Source organism: Stegastes partitus, unplaced genomic scaffold (assembly GCF_000690725.1).
Source record: "Stegastes partitus isolate 25-593 unplaced genomic scaffold, Stegastes_partitus-1.0.2 Scaffold182, whole genome shotgun sequence".
In the NCBI taxonomy this organism is placed as follows: Eukaryota; Metazoa; Chordata; class Actinopteri; family Pomacentridae; genus Stegastes; species Stegastes partitus.
Window position 1 is genome coordinate 460,561 of NW_007577913.1, and position 12,779 is coordinate 473,339.

At 41.8% G+C, this 12,779-nt stretch overlaps 1 protein-coding gene across 1 annotated transcript in view; it reads right to left on the bottom strand.

Annotated features, from left to right (window-relative positions):
* suclg2 (succinate-CoA ligase GDP-forming subunit beta) overlaps positions 1-12,779 on the bottom strand; it is a 101,062-nt gene that overhangs the window by 72,108 nt on the left and 16,175 nt on the right. The window contains exon 2 of the mRNA XM_008280126.1: positions 8,229-8,370. Within this exon, the coding sequence (XP_008278348.1) occupies positions 8,229-8,370 (142 nt within the window). The remainder of the gene's footprint in view (positions 1-8,228; positions 8,371-12,779) is intronic.

A 12,779-nucleotide genomic window follows, 5' to 3' on the forward strand; every position in this document is an offset into this window, starting at 1 on the left:
AAAAGTAGTTTAATACATCAGAACCTACTTTATTTATTCACTCACTTGACGTTTTATTGTATTATTTTGCCGTTGCGCTGCCTACGTACGTGGCTAGTAGTCAGCTGTTGACAAGCTACAAGTTGGCATTTTCAGATTGCACTGAGGCTTGGAAGGTGAACTCATACCAAAGCGCTTCATTCGGCTATGCACACATGTCCGTGTATGGCCTTGGCGTCACACAATGATCCAGAGTTGTATTTAAGACTGCACTAAAAGCTCTGTTGTGTTTGTCACTTCAGAAATGCTTGTAAAAAGAAAAAAAAAAAAAAAGCTTAGAAGCTTTTGTGGATGCTACCACACCCTTCACTACTGAAAAAGCTATTTGATTCAGAAAATAGCAACATTAACAGCCAACTACTGAGAAATGTAGTTACACATCTAACATGGGGTCTTCTGGAGATACTTCTATCCCACACTGGCTTACAGTTCCCCTTATTTGGAATTGTTCATTGAAATGTTATCCCAGTGAATTTTTGTAACCGTCTATGTTATTGTAATGAACTCTGACTGACCAAAAAAATGCAAAACCCTCCATAAAACAACTTAAAAAAAAAACTTCCTGCTTGACTTAAAGAATCCAGTCGGCCGAGGATTCTCCAGCAGATTTGTCTCATCGACTTTCAGGGGGCACTCCTACTGTTAATGATGGGGAAACGCACTAGATGCATCTGAGAGTCTATCCCGCTGAGGCTGCTGTGCAAGGAATTACCTCTGTACCAGAGTGCACAATGGGAAACCCAAACACCAAACTGAAATGATAAACGACATAAGAGGTAGAACAATCTCACAAATCATTGTTTTACTGGTGCACGTCGTTACTCCGCAGATGTTTTGCTGGAAGGTGAATGATGAATCACATCTGGACAGTTTATTTTATTTGATCATCCATCCATTTTCTATACACCGCTTAATCCTCATTAGGGTCGTGGGGGGGCTGGAGTCTATCCCAGCTGACTTAGAGCAAAGGCAGAGGACACCCTGGACAGGTCGCCAGTCTATCACAGGGCTACACTTAGAGACAGACAAGCAAGCACACTCACATTCACACCTACGGACAATTTAGAATCACCAATTAACCTCAACATGTTTTTGGACTGTGTGAGAGGAAGCCGGAGAACCCGGAGAGAACCCACACTGCACGGGGAGAACATGCAAACTCCACGCAGAAAGATTCCGGTGCCCCCACCGGGACGCGAACCGGCAACCTTCTAGCTGCTACCAACTGCGCCACCCTGCAGCCCTTATTTGATCATCGTATTACAATTTTAATTGAGTTGGTATTCAGGTTATCATGCACACAACTGAATTTTTTTAATTTGATGAGTCCAAACTCACCACACACCATCTGAATAGACATATACTGTACATTCATTTGCTCAGTTCATCTGAAACTCACCTGTACTGCTGAGATGGCTCTGTGTGGTCTGACACTGACACGAAGCAAACATGACACAACGCACTTCAGGCTGATATTATGTGAAAAGTTGCTACCTCCCGGTTACAAAAAAAATGACATCTCTTTAATTTGCAGATCACAGGCCAGAGGTCTGGAGGGGGTCTGGGCTGCCACTGACAGCAGACAGCTAAATGAGCAGATTGAAACAATCACTTTAAGATACACATAATAGCAGTGTCTTTGGCCTTGATTCACTCGTATTTACACATCAGCTGAGGCACATAATGAGCCTCTTTGACTTGTATATAAGGGTCTTGAATATTTCCAGTTGTCAACAACTCCTCTCTATTTCCTAGAAAAATAAACCACTATATATAGAATAGCCAGTAAAATCTTTTATGTTTTCCATGCGGGAATTGATGTTTGACTCAACCAACAATCTTTGAGTGCGTTCAAGCATGTCGACTTAAGAAAGCAATGCGTGGCAGATTGAAACTGATGGAGAAGACACCTCAAACAAGAGCGAGGTGAGCAGATCCTATAGATCTGTCTTTTTCCGCCTCCATCACACGGCATCACAAAAATCACAAGTGTAACCAAATCTGCACGCCTCCACACGTACACAAGCACAAACGCACACACACACACACACACGCACCTACCTGCCTCATCAAAGAGTTGGCTAATGTCAAGGTAGCTTGATATTATTCAGTAAACCAACATATCAAACTAACTATCCCTCTAATAAGCACACATGAGATTTGACAGCCATGCATAAAAACTGTTTACACTGAATATTCATAGCAGAGTGAAATAAATTAAAATGTTTCCTTCCACTGTTAATTGTCATTCTGGCAGTGAGGCAGTGCTCAGCACAAAGACGAGAAAAAAGAGCAGTGGAGGCAGACTGAGGTGAGCGAGGAGGGAGAAAAATTAAGGTAACCTTAAAAAGCTGAAAACAAGACAGGACAAAAACAGAAAGATACAGAAAATGTAATCGCAGCACAATTTCTCAAAGCAAAGTCAGGAAGATGACAATGGTAAAGGAGAACATTTTCCCATCTCATCTGATATGAGGTGTACATATACACAAGTATACGTTGCTCCCCTTTATCACAAAGGCTCAGCATGCGGTGAAGATAAAAATCCAAGGCAATGTTTTCTTCCATCACAGCTTTCTCAATGAATGATTTCTGTGGGAGGCAGGAGGTATGGCAGACATGAAGGGCTCTTGTAGCAGGGAAAAAGAGGGAAAATGTGGTTTTGATTTAGAATTCAGACTGAAAATCCATCAAGATTTGCTCAACAGATGCATCTGTCAAGCGGGTGGCGACACACAAAGTGGACTGCATAATCATATTCTCTTTGGCTATGGCAGGGCACAGGTATGTGTGTGTGTATATATTTGTGTGCACGGCCATGGCTGTGTAAATCTGCTTCTGAGGCAAACACAAAATCTATATTCATTAATGGAGTTGCTCTGAAATCTCAAAACTACTAGATAGCATCAAGGCCTTTGTGAAAGCCTATATAAAAGTTTCAGGAACTATGAGAGAAGAAAGAGAATGCTTTCAAAAGTAATGTTACTGAATAGTTTTATTCATCAAGGCGGCCCAAGTGGCTGACACTGTCGTCTCACAGCTACAGGGTCGGTTTGAATCTCGGCTGGGGCTTTTCTGTGTGGAGTTTATATGTTCTCCTTGTGCCTGTGTGGGTCAGCCAGGGTAGGCTCCAGGCCCACGCGACCCTCGACAGGATAAAGCGGTGCATGGATAATGGATAATGGATGGTTTATTCATCACTTTTCTAAAGTGCAGAAAAAAAGAGGAAAAACTAAAATCAAATCAAGATCTGGTGCAACGCCGCTTTATTTTTAAAACAGCACCAGTTCTCCCTGGCACACTTACAGATGGTTTTTCAAGGTCCTTGGCAAGTAAGGCCAGGCTTACACTACATGAGTTTTAAAATCCTAACAGATTTTGAAATCAGGTTGCATCACACACATGAAGAGCAACTTCACAAATATTCGTCTCTCTAATCTTAGACATGCACACACACTACAAGGCTGGAAAACACTAGCACATCGCACACTGCAGGATATTAGTAAGATTACAGTGCCAGAGGGAGCAATCAGGGAGCAGAGCACCGCCTCACGTTATCTCACAGGGAAGCAGATGTAAACAAAATGGAGACTGTGGTGCAGCATCCCGCTGTAATGCTAGTCACACATTGCAGGGACAGAAAAAACAAAGGCAGAAGGCTACATGAGACGGCATAAGAAAATGGCTGGGGAGAGGCACTCAACACAGGTTGTCTAGTGTTTGGGAAGAATGGAGTCTGTCGGTTTTAATATGTGTAGCTAATGATAGCCTCAAGAGGCTACAGCGTTTAGTGTTGCTTGGTAACTGTGTCTGCTGCTTCAGGCACTAGTGTGATAATAGTAACCATACATATCAAACATCTCACATTACCAAATAATCTGGGCCAAACATCAGCTCCAACCAAAACTCCAGAACAAATTTCTCCTCTGATTGTTGGGGCTGAAACAAGGATCAACTTGCCACAGTTCTACAGTTCTTCTATGGACTTAGGCTGTGTGAACGGCTTCTGTCAGAGCTAAAATTCAAGCAGCTGCTGGCTAACCAACTGGACATAGTGGTATTTAACTAGGAGCAGAGCAGGGCGGTTGCAATCGCAGCTGAAAGTACCATCAGAAAGAAGGCGCATGAGAAGATCAAGCAGTACCCAGGATTGAAGGAACAACTGGTGCAGATGTTCAGAGTGGTCCCATTGGTAACAGGAGCATTAGGGGATGAAACAGAAACTCTGATGTGAACCAGTAGAGTGGTTCCGGCAGATTCCTGGTACATCTGAGGCCTCTGTCCCAAAGTGTGGAACAGTAGGATACAGCAAAGAACCCTCAAGGCCTTTAGAAGAGCACCAGAAGATCTGCCTGAAGAAGACGATCCACTCCAAATGTATTACTAATTACAAAACTATTATTAATTACAGTATGACATTAGGCACCCTTTGTTGCTGAAATCCTTGGTTGGTTCATCAGCCTGATGAAGCACTGAATACACCACAACAATAAAGCATCCTTGATGGTGCTGATTGTTGGGTTACTATCATAAAAATTCAAGTATTCAAGTACTTTTAGGTCACATTTTAGGAAGTACGGAAATAGAAGTGCTGCTGAAACTTGACTCCTGCATGCCATAGTAGCTTCACATTGCTCACATCAATTATTAATTTGGCCAGACGGATATTTAGTTGCATTTTCCCCCATTTACTGCTTAAGAGTGTCGCATGCTATCACACTTTTAGGACTAACCGGACAGAAGGACTGAGTGCCAATGATCTGGTGAGCGACAGTAAATATTCACAGATGGGACAACTTAACATAAAATGACAGGAATCTTTAACATGTTCAGTCAAAACATTTGAATATTAAAGTTGCATTACGTACCTCTGAAATCCAAAAGGTTATTTTTTTAAAGCTAGAGTTTAGTTGACACACACACACACACACACATAATGCAATTAAAAGCTTGGGTACGAAAGTATTGGATGTGGGTCATTGGTTTTGGAAAGACAGCAGCAGAAGTGTTCCACTCTCTCAGTCTCCCAGTGGAGCACACTTTACAAAAGCTTTGGACTCCCTGCAGGACTCGCCCAGTGTGGCGCCACAAAAATCAAACCCTACTTTCCATGAGCCATTAGCTGGTGGTGAATCACCCATCTGCCGCAATGCAAACTCTCTCCTAAGGGTTGTCATTCAAGTTAAAGGGAATCAGTGGTCCATGTCGAATATGTTTTTTATGTTTTGATAGAAAAAGAGAAAGATTTTAAGCTATTTGTCCTCGGTAGTAATAGAACAAATCAATCTGTGTCCACTTTGGGAGAGTTGGGCCACTCTACAGTAGATGAGAGGAGTGAGAGGAGTTTTTATATACCATAGCTGCGATTGAACTGTCAACTTAACCACTTCATGCTTAAGTGAGTGTAGCAGAGAGGAGAATGCTGGTTGGTGTGTGAGTGTTTGTGTGTTTTCGTGCACATATAGGCAAGCTTGCCCTGTGAATGTCATTCAACGGTGTCTGTGCTTCCATGCTTGACTAGTTTATTCTATTGTGTGTACAGGGAACCAGGGGCTCACAGCTGGATATCAGCACCCAGCAGAAATCCATTTAGGTCGCTCCCGTTCAGCTCAGATACCTCAGCCATCCATATCTCCTGTACAGAGCCATACCACATCTCTTCTACACTGAAAAGCCCTGAAATAGAGCTTCATCCAGGGCTGGCTCCATACCCTGCCCTCCCCCTTTACCCGCTGGGAGTCGGATCTTGGCAGTCTCAGCTTGTATATCAGCTCAACAGATCTTAACCAAAGGGGTTATTAATCTCCCTCTTTCCTTCACTCTCTATCACATTTATGTCTGACCTAACATGGCCCTAGAGAAAGCCATTCACAGACACAGTATGTATCTGAAGAAATGAAGCGTCTGTAGATGCTCACTTGCATGCTTTATTAGTGAGCCAGCAGTCGTCACAGGATGCAAAAAAAAAAAGTGTGAGAGGCGCACACAAGGACACCAAGCAAAGCTCAGCGCCCACAGATGAGAAGACAAAGCAGCTCTGAAGTGCCCTGCAGGAGCCGAGGAGTTGATTTACTAAGCTGACCACAAATTACTAAAAAAAAAAACAGCGTTGGCTCATGTTTTCAGTTCAGCTGGGAATTTACTAACACTCATGACATGAGTGGTCACAACCACAGTAGCATTAATTTGAATGCGCTGCAGCTAATTAAGACCTGATGCTGAGCTATTTAACACGTCTATTTCTGGAGCGCAATGGCGCGCGAAACAAAGTCCAAGTCCTCTGCTACTAAGCTTGAAACGTTGGCTGAAGAAACCAATAAAGATATTTCAGAGAAGAAATTAGCTCTACTGCAGTCGACAGACCGCGACCATAAATCACTTTCAGTAACCATGTGTATAAAGTGGATTTTACAATAACAGAGCATGCCGTTTTTAAGAGGTGTCACTTTAATGCAGGCCCATAACTGTGTCATAAATATGGACCAAAGCTATCTGACTTGTTAGCATCTGACAGAGCACTGCATTTCTTGAATCATATGTAAATCAACTCTTGAGTCGGGCCTGGATTTTATTAAGCTGTCTGTTCCCTTTAAGGTCCCCTTTTCCAAGTTTTTTTTTTCCATCCCCAACAAACTAATATAGGTAGTGTCATGAAAAAAATATATAGTCCTCCTCCTAGTCAGTTTATCTTTGTCTGCATCATAGCCACAGCTACTGAAAGCAGTGCCCCGGGCAGTTGATCCCAAAGACAGCAGCAAGAGTGGCACCTCGCGAGCTGACAACCAACCTGGATGAACTATCAGAAAGCCGCAACTGTAGTAGGAGAGGGCACTGAATAAAGCATAAAGCTGAGGGTGGAAATATACAATGTATGTTTTGGATTGTTTGGTATGTGGAAAGAAAGCAAAACAGGAGAGGTGGTGGTGGGGGGGGGGACAAAAGAGAAAGCTATGTGTGGGTGCATACAAATGTAATGCGTTAAACCATCTTTGTTCATGTGAGCACGACGTGTTTGTGCAGATTTGTACTACAAGTATAAAATTAGAGCTTCAGTCACTTCCTTACATGGCTTTGTGCAAGTGTGTGTGTGGGGGGCAATAATCCAAATTGTAACCATGAAACAAAAATAAATATATTAAAACAAACCAAACCGAAAAAAAAAGAAAACATGCATAGTGTGAGAAACTCGCTACGAGAGGTTGTGAAGCAAATTAACGCGGATGAGTGCGGTGATGAAAAACAGAGCGGGCACAATCGCTAAGCTCAAAAAACACAGGCTCCCACACATAAGCAAACGGCATAAAGACGCGATTAAACTTGATAAAACTTCAACCCTTATTAACCACAGCCATTTGCACGTTCTGTAGCTGGGCCAGAGAGCCCGGCAGCACAAATAGGACTGTTAAGGTTTTTACTGTGGGCAGCAGTACAATTACATCTACCATAAAACTAACTCATTATCAACAGCAAAGTAATAAAGCATTAGCTTATCTCTTGGTACATCTGTAGTTAAAACAGAAGTGCAAACGCAACACACCGAAGAGCAGGTACTAAATGTATACAACATTAGAATACCGCAGCAGTAAAGATTCATGTACCCGCATGTTTAAGGGACAAATTAGGTCATTTCAAAATAGTTTGAAGTAAAAGGAATACTGCTGGGCCTGACATGGACCGCTAGAACACAGACTCATCAGTTTACTTGTCGCAGAGCTAATATCAAATCAACTCTAGTCAACACAGCTGAAAATGGAACCTTAATCCCTGTTGGGTTTGGGCCCAAATGTGCCCGAAGCGTTGACTTTGCATTGGAAGTTGCAAACTGTAAAGCACCTCAAATTAGCATAGAATTCTATGTCAGGGTTTATTCCCTTAATTCTTTGAACAGATATTTCTTCCTTTAAGTCATACATTTGGCAGCTCTATTATATCCTACTTTGGCAAAATCCTCAAAGGCTGCTGTAGCAGAATTTGTTTTGTTAGGTTATATGAATAAAGGATTCAAAGACAATAAACAGACTTTTTCTCAAACAAGTCTGTGAAGTAAGGAATTAATGAAATGTAGAATTTCAGGACTGATATCTTATTTCAGATCACTATTGTGAGATTTCAACCTATATCAAGTTCCATTGAGGAAGGCTGCTCCAGTGGACAAACATGAATCACACGTGTTTTGTTCATCTACTCACTGAGCCTCTTTGCAGCTTCCAGGGCCTCAGAAGCTGTGTCGGCCACGTAGAAGCGCTGGACGGCCACGCCACTCTCTTGCATCAGCTTCTTGCTCTGGTACTCTTGCAGATTCAGCCATCTCCTGGGACTCGACCAGGTGCACTGGAGAAAAGGAGCCAAGAAGGAGTAGGAGAGTGAACGACAGTTAACACAGTGCGATAAGGCAACCACTTCGAAGGCTTCTATCGTGGCTAATGATAACAATTTCTCCTCTTCAGCTCAACAGCTCCACAAGCCTCTGCACTCTCTTCTTTTTTTTTTTTTTTCATTTTACATCATACAACACCAAAACATGTCTTGCACCTGCCTTGGAGTGTACAGGCTACATCCTCTCTTTTCTCTCTTTGTCCCCCCCCTCCCCTTCCCACCATCTTACTCTCTCTTTTTCCTGTAATGAGGCAGGCAGCCGGGCCTAAGCTGCAGGACAGCTCAGGAGCTGTTTGCTCCATCAGCAGACACTGGCCCTGTCAGCTCCAGCTGTTGTTGCTATTAAAAAGAAATTGGCTTTTTAATGTGACGGAGAAACACAGGCTGCGTTAGAGTTAGAATCCCTCCGCACCGGCACACACTACTATGTGCATAGGTGTGTGTGTGTGTGTGTGTGTGTGTGTGTGTGTGTGTGGGCACGCATATGGGCATGCAAATGTTTTCACAGGAAAGGTCTTGAGGGAGTCATTAGAAGAGAAAGGCCATTAAAATAAAGGGAAAACAAGGATTGTGAGCTAAATTATGGTTCAGCATGTAAATTATACATCAGTGTGTGTATTTTCTTACCCAGTCAAGATTAAACTGACATGATAATAAAAGCCTTGCACTGCAGTAGGTTATGCTGACTAACTCAAGTTAAACTGACCTAAGCTGGCATCAACTGTTGCATCTGTTTGGGCTACACAGGATCATAGTTATCTGAAGACACCTGCATGAACACAATGGACACATTATCACGCAGAGGATGATGACACCTTGTGACACGGTGAAGATTTTAATGTAAAGCACGTTGCATGTACCACCATTATTGAGTGCTACCAGAATATTGCACAGAATACATTGTCAAAAAAATCAATGCAGCCAAATCAAATGTTAGATCTCACCCACTGTGCTTAAGTCAGCACTACCAATATTCAGCTCTTTACAACAATGACCACTTGTTAGAAAGAAGAAAAAAAAAGTATCCAGCTGCTCCAGTTTCATTCTGTGCTTGACAACGTGAAAAATACATTTGTGTGGTGGTGGGGGGGCCAAACCTAAAAAGTGGGAATAGCAGCAGTGCATTACACCTCGAACTGAATCTGCATCCCTCCAAAACACAGACAGAAACACTATCTTGGAACATAAGGCTTAGAAGTCAATAAACCTTTTTTTAAAACAGGATAATACTGAAGTTTTAGTTCAAGGTCCTTTTTTGGTCAGAGGCTCAGAACAAGAAACAGGCTTCAATAAGACGTTTTCTAAAGCCAGCAAGAAAGAAAACGTCGTGTCATTTTTGAAAAAGCTATAGATTTGAATGCTTATTTGGGGGTCCACACATTTTCTGAAATGCTCTTCAATTGAATATCGTCGTACTGCACAACACCAAAATTACGAATTTGACATGTTGATGTCGATACTAAAACATTTTCATCACCCACTTTCACTCTTTGTGCAGGAATTGTCTCTTCAAACTCGGATGGTGACACAAGTTTGTCGTACAAAATAAATCACATTCATTTGACTGACATTTGAGGGCACGGGCCTGACGTAATCTATTTATCTATCACATTCACAAACCTGCCGCTCTTTGAATACTTTGACTTGAGTCAGGAAGTCTGTTGGCGATTGTTTGGTTGGTGGTGTTGGCTCTCGAGGTGGAGGTTTAACCCTTTATAAGGCACTCCTTGAAATACTTGAAAATTTAAAATGTCAACCCTGGAATTTTACTGGTGGATATAAGAAGAGTTTTTTTTTTTTCTTTTTTGACTTTTTAAAAAAGTTTTAGATTTAGGTTGCAAGTCAAAATCAAAGCAGTTACCATATATGTTTCTTTCGGCCACCAAAAAAAAAAAAAATCAAAATAATATGTGGACAAAGTATTGTAAAGAATACAATGCAAACATGAAGTAACATTTATTTCCAAATCACAAGTCAGACTTAGGCAACTTGTGACACTTGTGTCAAAATATCACTCTGGCTCACTCGTGATTGGTCAGAGGCCGTAGTGACTTCGCTGATTGGCTGGATGAAGTCACATGATTCTGCCCCCTGCCGTTTTTAAAGCCTGCGAAAGTTACCATATATGGTTCCTTGCCTGATAAAGGGTTAAAACAGGTTTTACAGACCCTGATTTTCAGCCATAAGCAAAACAATGCTATATTTTGCTTTGTGTCAGCTTTGTGGACAATTCATTGATGGTCAGCAAGAGGACTTGTCATTTTGTCGTCATAAAATCTGCAGTGTGCTTATGAGGGAAGAAAAAGCAGCCACTGTTCCTGCAGAGAGTGGAAGGGATGTTTGGGGAGTGTCTGTTGAGGAGAGGGGGAGGGATGTGGGCAATTCTGGGATTATTTCGTATATTGATTTTGTGATCTACAACCTGCAAAATTCGATAAACAGTAGTTTAAAAAAATTGAAGTGTTTCCCTCCAACAAATTCTGTAAAAAAAAAACAAAAAAGCATTTTTTTCTGGCATCCATTGGGGAAAAAAAATAACAAAGTTGTGTTTGCATACATTAGAAATTATGCTAAAATATGTAGACACCTCCAGATTATGCCAAGATGTTTGCATGTGTGATTATGAAGCATAGATTAAACACGTTTGCATGTGTGCAAGTACATCACAAAAACCATGCCATAAAAAATGAACAATGTAGGATGAAGTCAAGAGCAAGAAAGGCAGAAGAGCTGATTGAGAAAAATTAATATGGTAGAAACAAAACAAGAGCAAAAACCCAGACTGTCACAACCAAAGTTGTTTTCATGCATTGAGTGCATACACATGGACTATGATAATGTTTAAGGCAGCAGTTTGATGCAGTGGGGCGTGACAAGGCCACTCTGTGCATTTTAAAGGCGTCAGTCATTCCATCATTCACGAGGCGTAAAAAATAAGAACAGAAGGGCGGAAGCATTGGAATGGAGAGTATTTGTTCAGCATCTTTCAACCATTAAGTGATGGAGGGAGTGAAATGTAACCCAGACTAGCCCTTAATGGTTATTAGTGATTAAAGGATAATGAGCTTGACATGGTCCCTTAAATAATCAACAGCCAAACCTCTATATTCCAGAACCGAGCACAGTCATCAATGGGCCTCAAGTGAACAAAACCGCATCCACAATTCATGCCAAAACCAACCCTCCCCGTGCCACAGAACACTGTATTAGCATGCTTTCTCCATTCCAACTCTCGTGAGAGCCTGTCGGGAGACTTCATTAGAGGCAAAACGGGTTGTTTTCTTGAAGAACAGTACACGCTAATATATACTGGCCTCTTCTTTTGCATAACTGAATACCGTAATGAGGGGCATCGGCAGGTCACCTCTGCAGTCTTGTCTGCAATACTATACAAATCCTATGTTTCGGTTATTGCAGCTTGTATGTGTATATGTGGACCCATGCAAGTCCCAGAGCACTGTATAACAGTGAATACTGATGATGTGACTTTTTTTTTTTGCAGCAGCGTAGAAGGGTTCAAAGACAGGGCAAGAAATTAACTGCAGAATTACATAAGGATCTGTATGTCAGCGTAAACAACAGACAGAATTTAGAAAAAATAGAAACTTAATTTGGACAAAATGGATTTGTCTGGCTCTCGTCAACCAAAACTTGGCTGTTGTGTATGGCTTTAAGGATTCACTCTTTTTCTGCCTGTCACTCATTCCTACATGTCCACTTTAGCGGAACATATTCACACAGCCTTAACAAGCCTAGCTGCAAAACAATTTTCCTCTGTTTTGCGGACTCATTTGACTGCTGTCAGGCACCTGCAGGGCCTGCTCTCTTAAAACATCCACTTTCCTTGCCATCCGACTGTTCGCCTTAGGATGATCAGCTCTGCTGCCTGGATGCATATCTCCATCTGTCAGTCTCTTGGTCTATATTAGGCTTTTAAGAAAATGGCAAATGAGAGGCTGTCACAAGACCAAGTTAAACGCCGTTTTAAGAGGAAGTATCATTAGATGATACCAAAACATATTAACCTGACACATTACACTTTGACTTCAGAGGTCAGAAACACAGCACAGGACGGTCGAGCTCACACTGCAATCAGATAAAGCAAAGTGTGAACACGCTGGGCTCATCATGACACACTGATGGCTACATCAGCAGTGGCACTCAGAACAGGAGTAACTCAGATTATCCACTTGATAATTAAAGGTATTAAATAGTGAATGCCAATATGATTTTCCAGTTTCATGTGGCATCTTCAAATGCGATTGAAGATTTGACTAAAACTGTCGGACCGCCAAATCAAAAACCATACAGCCTTTAATGTTTTATGACTACAATGACTATTTGATTATCAAATTGTTGCCAAT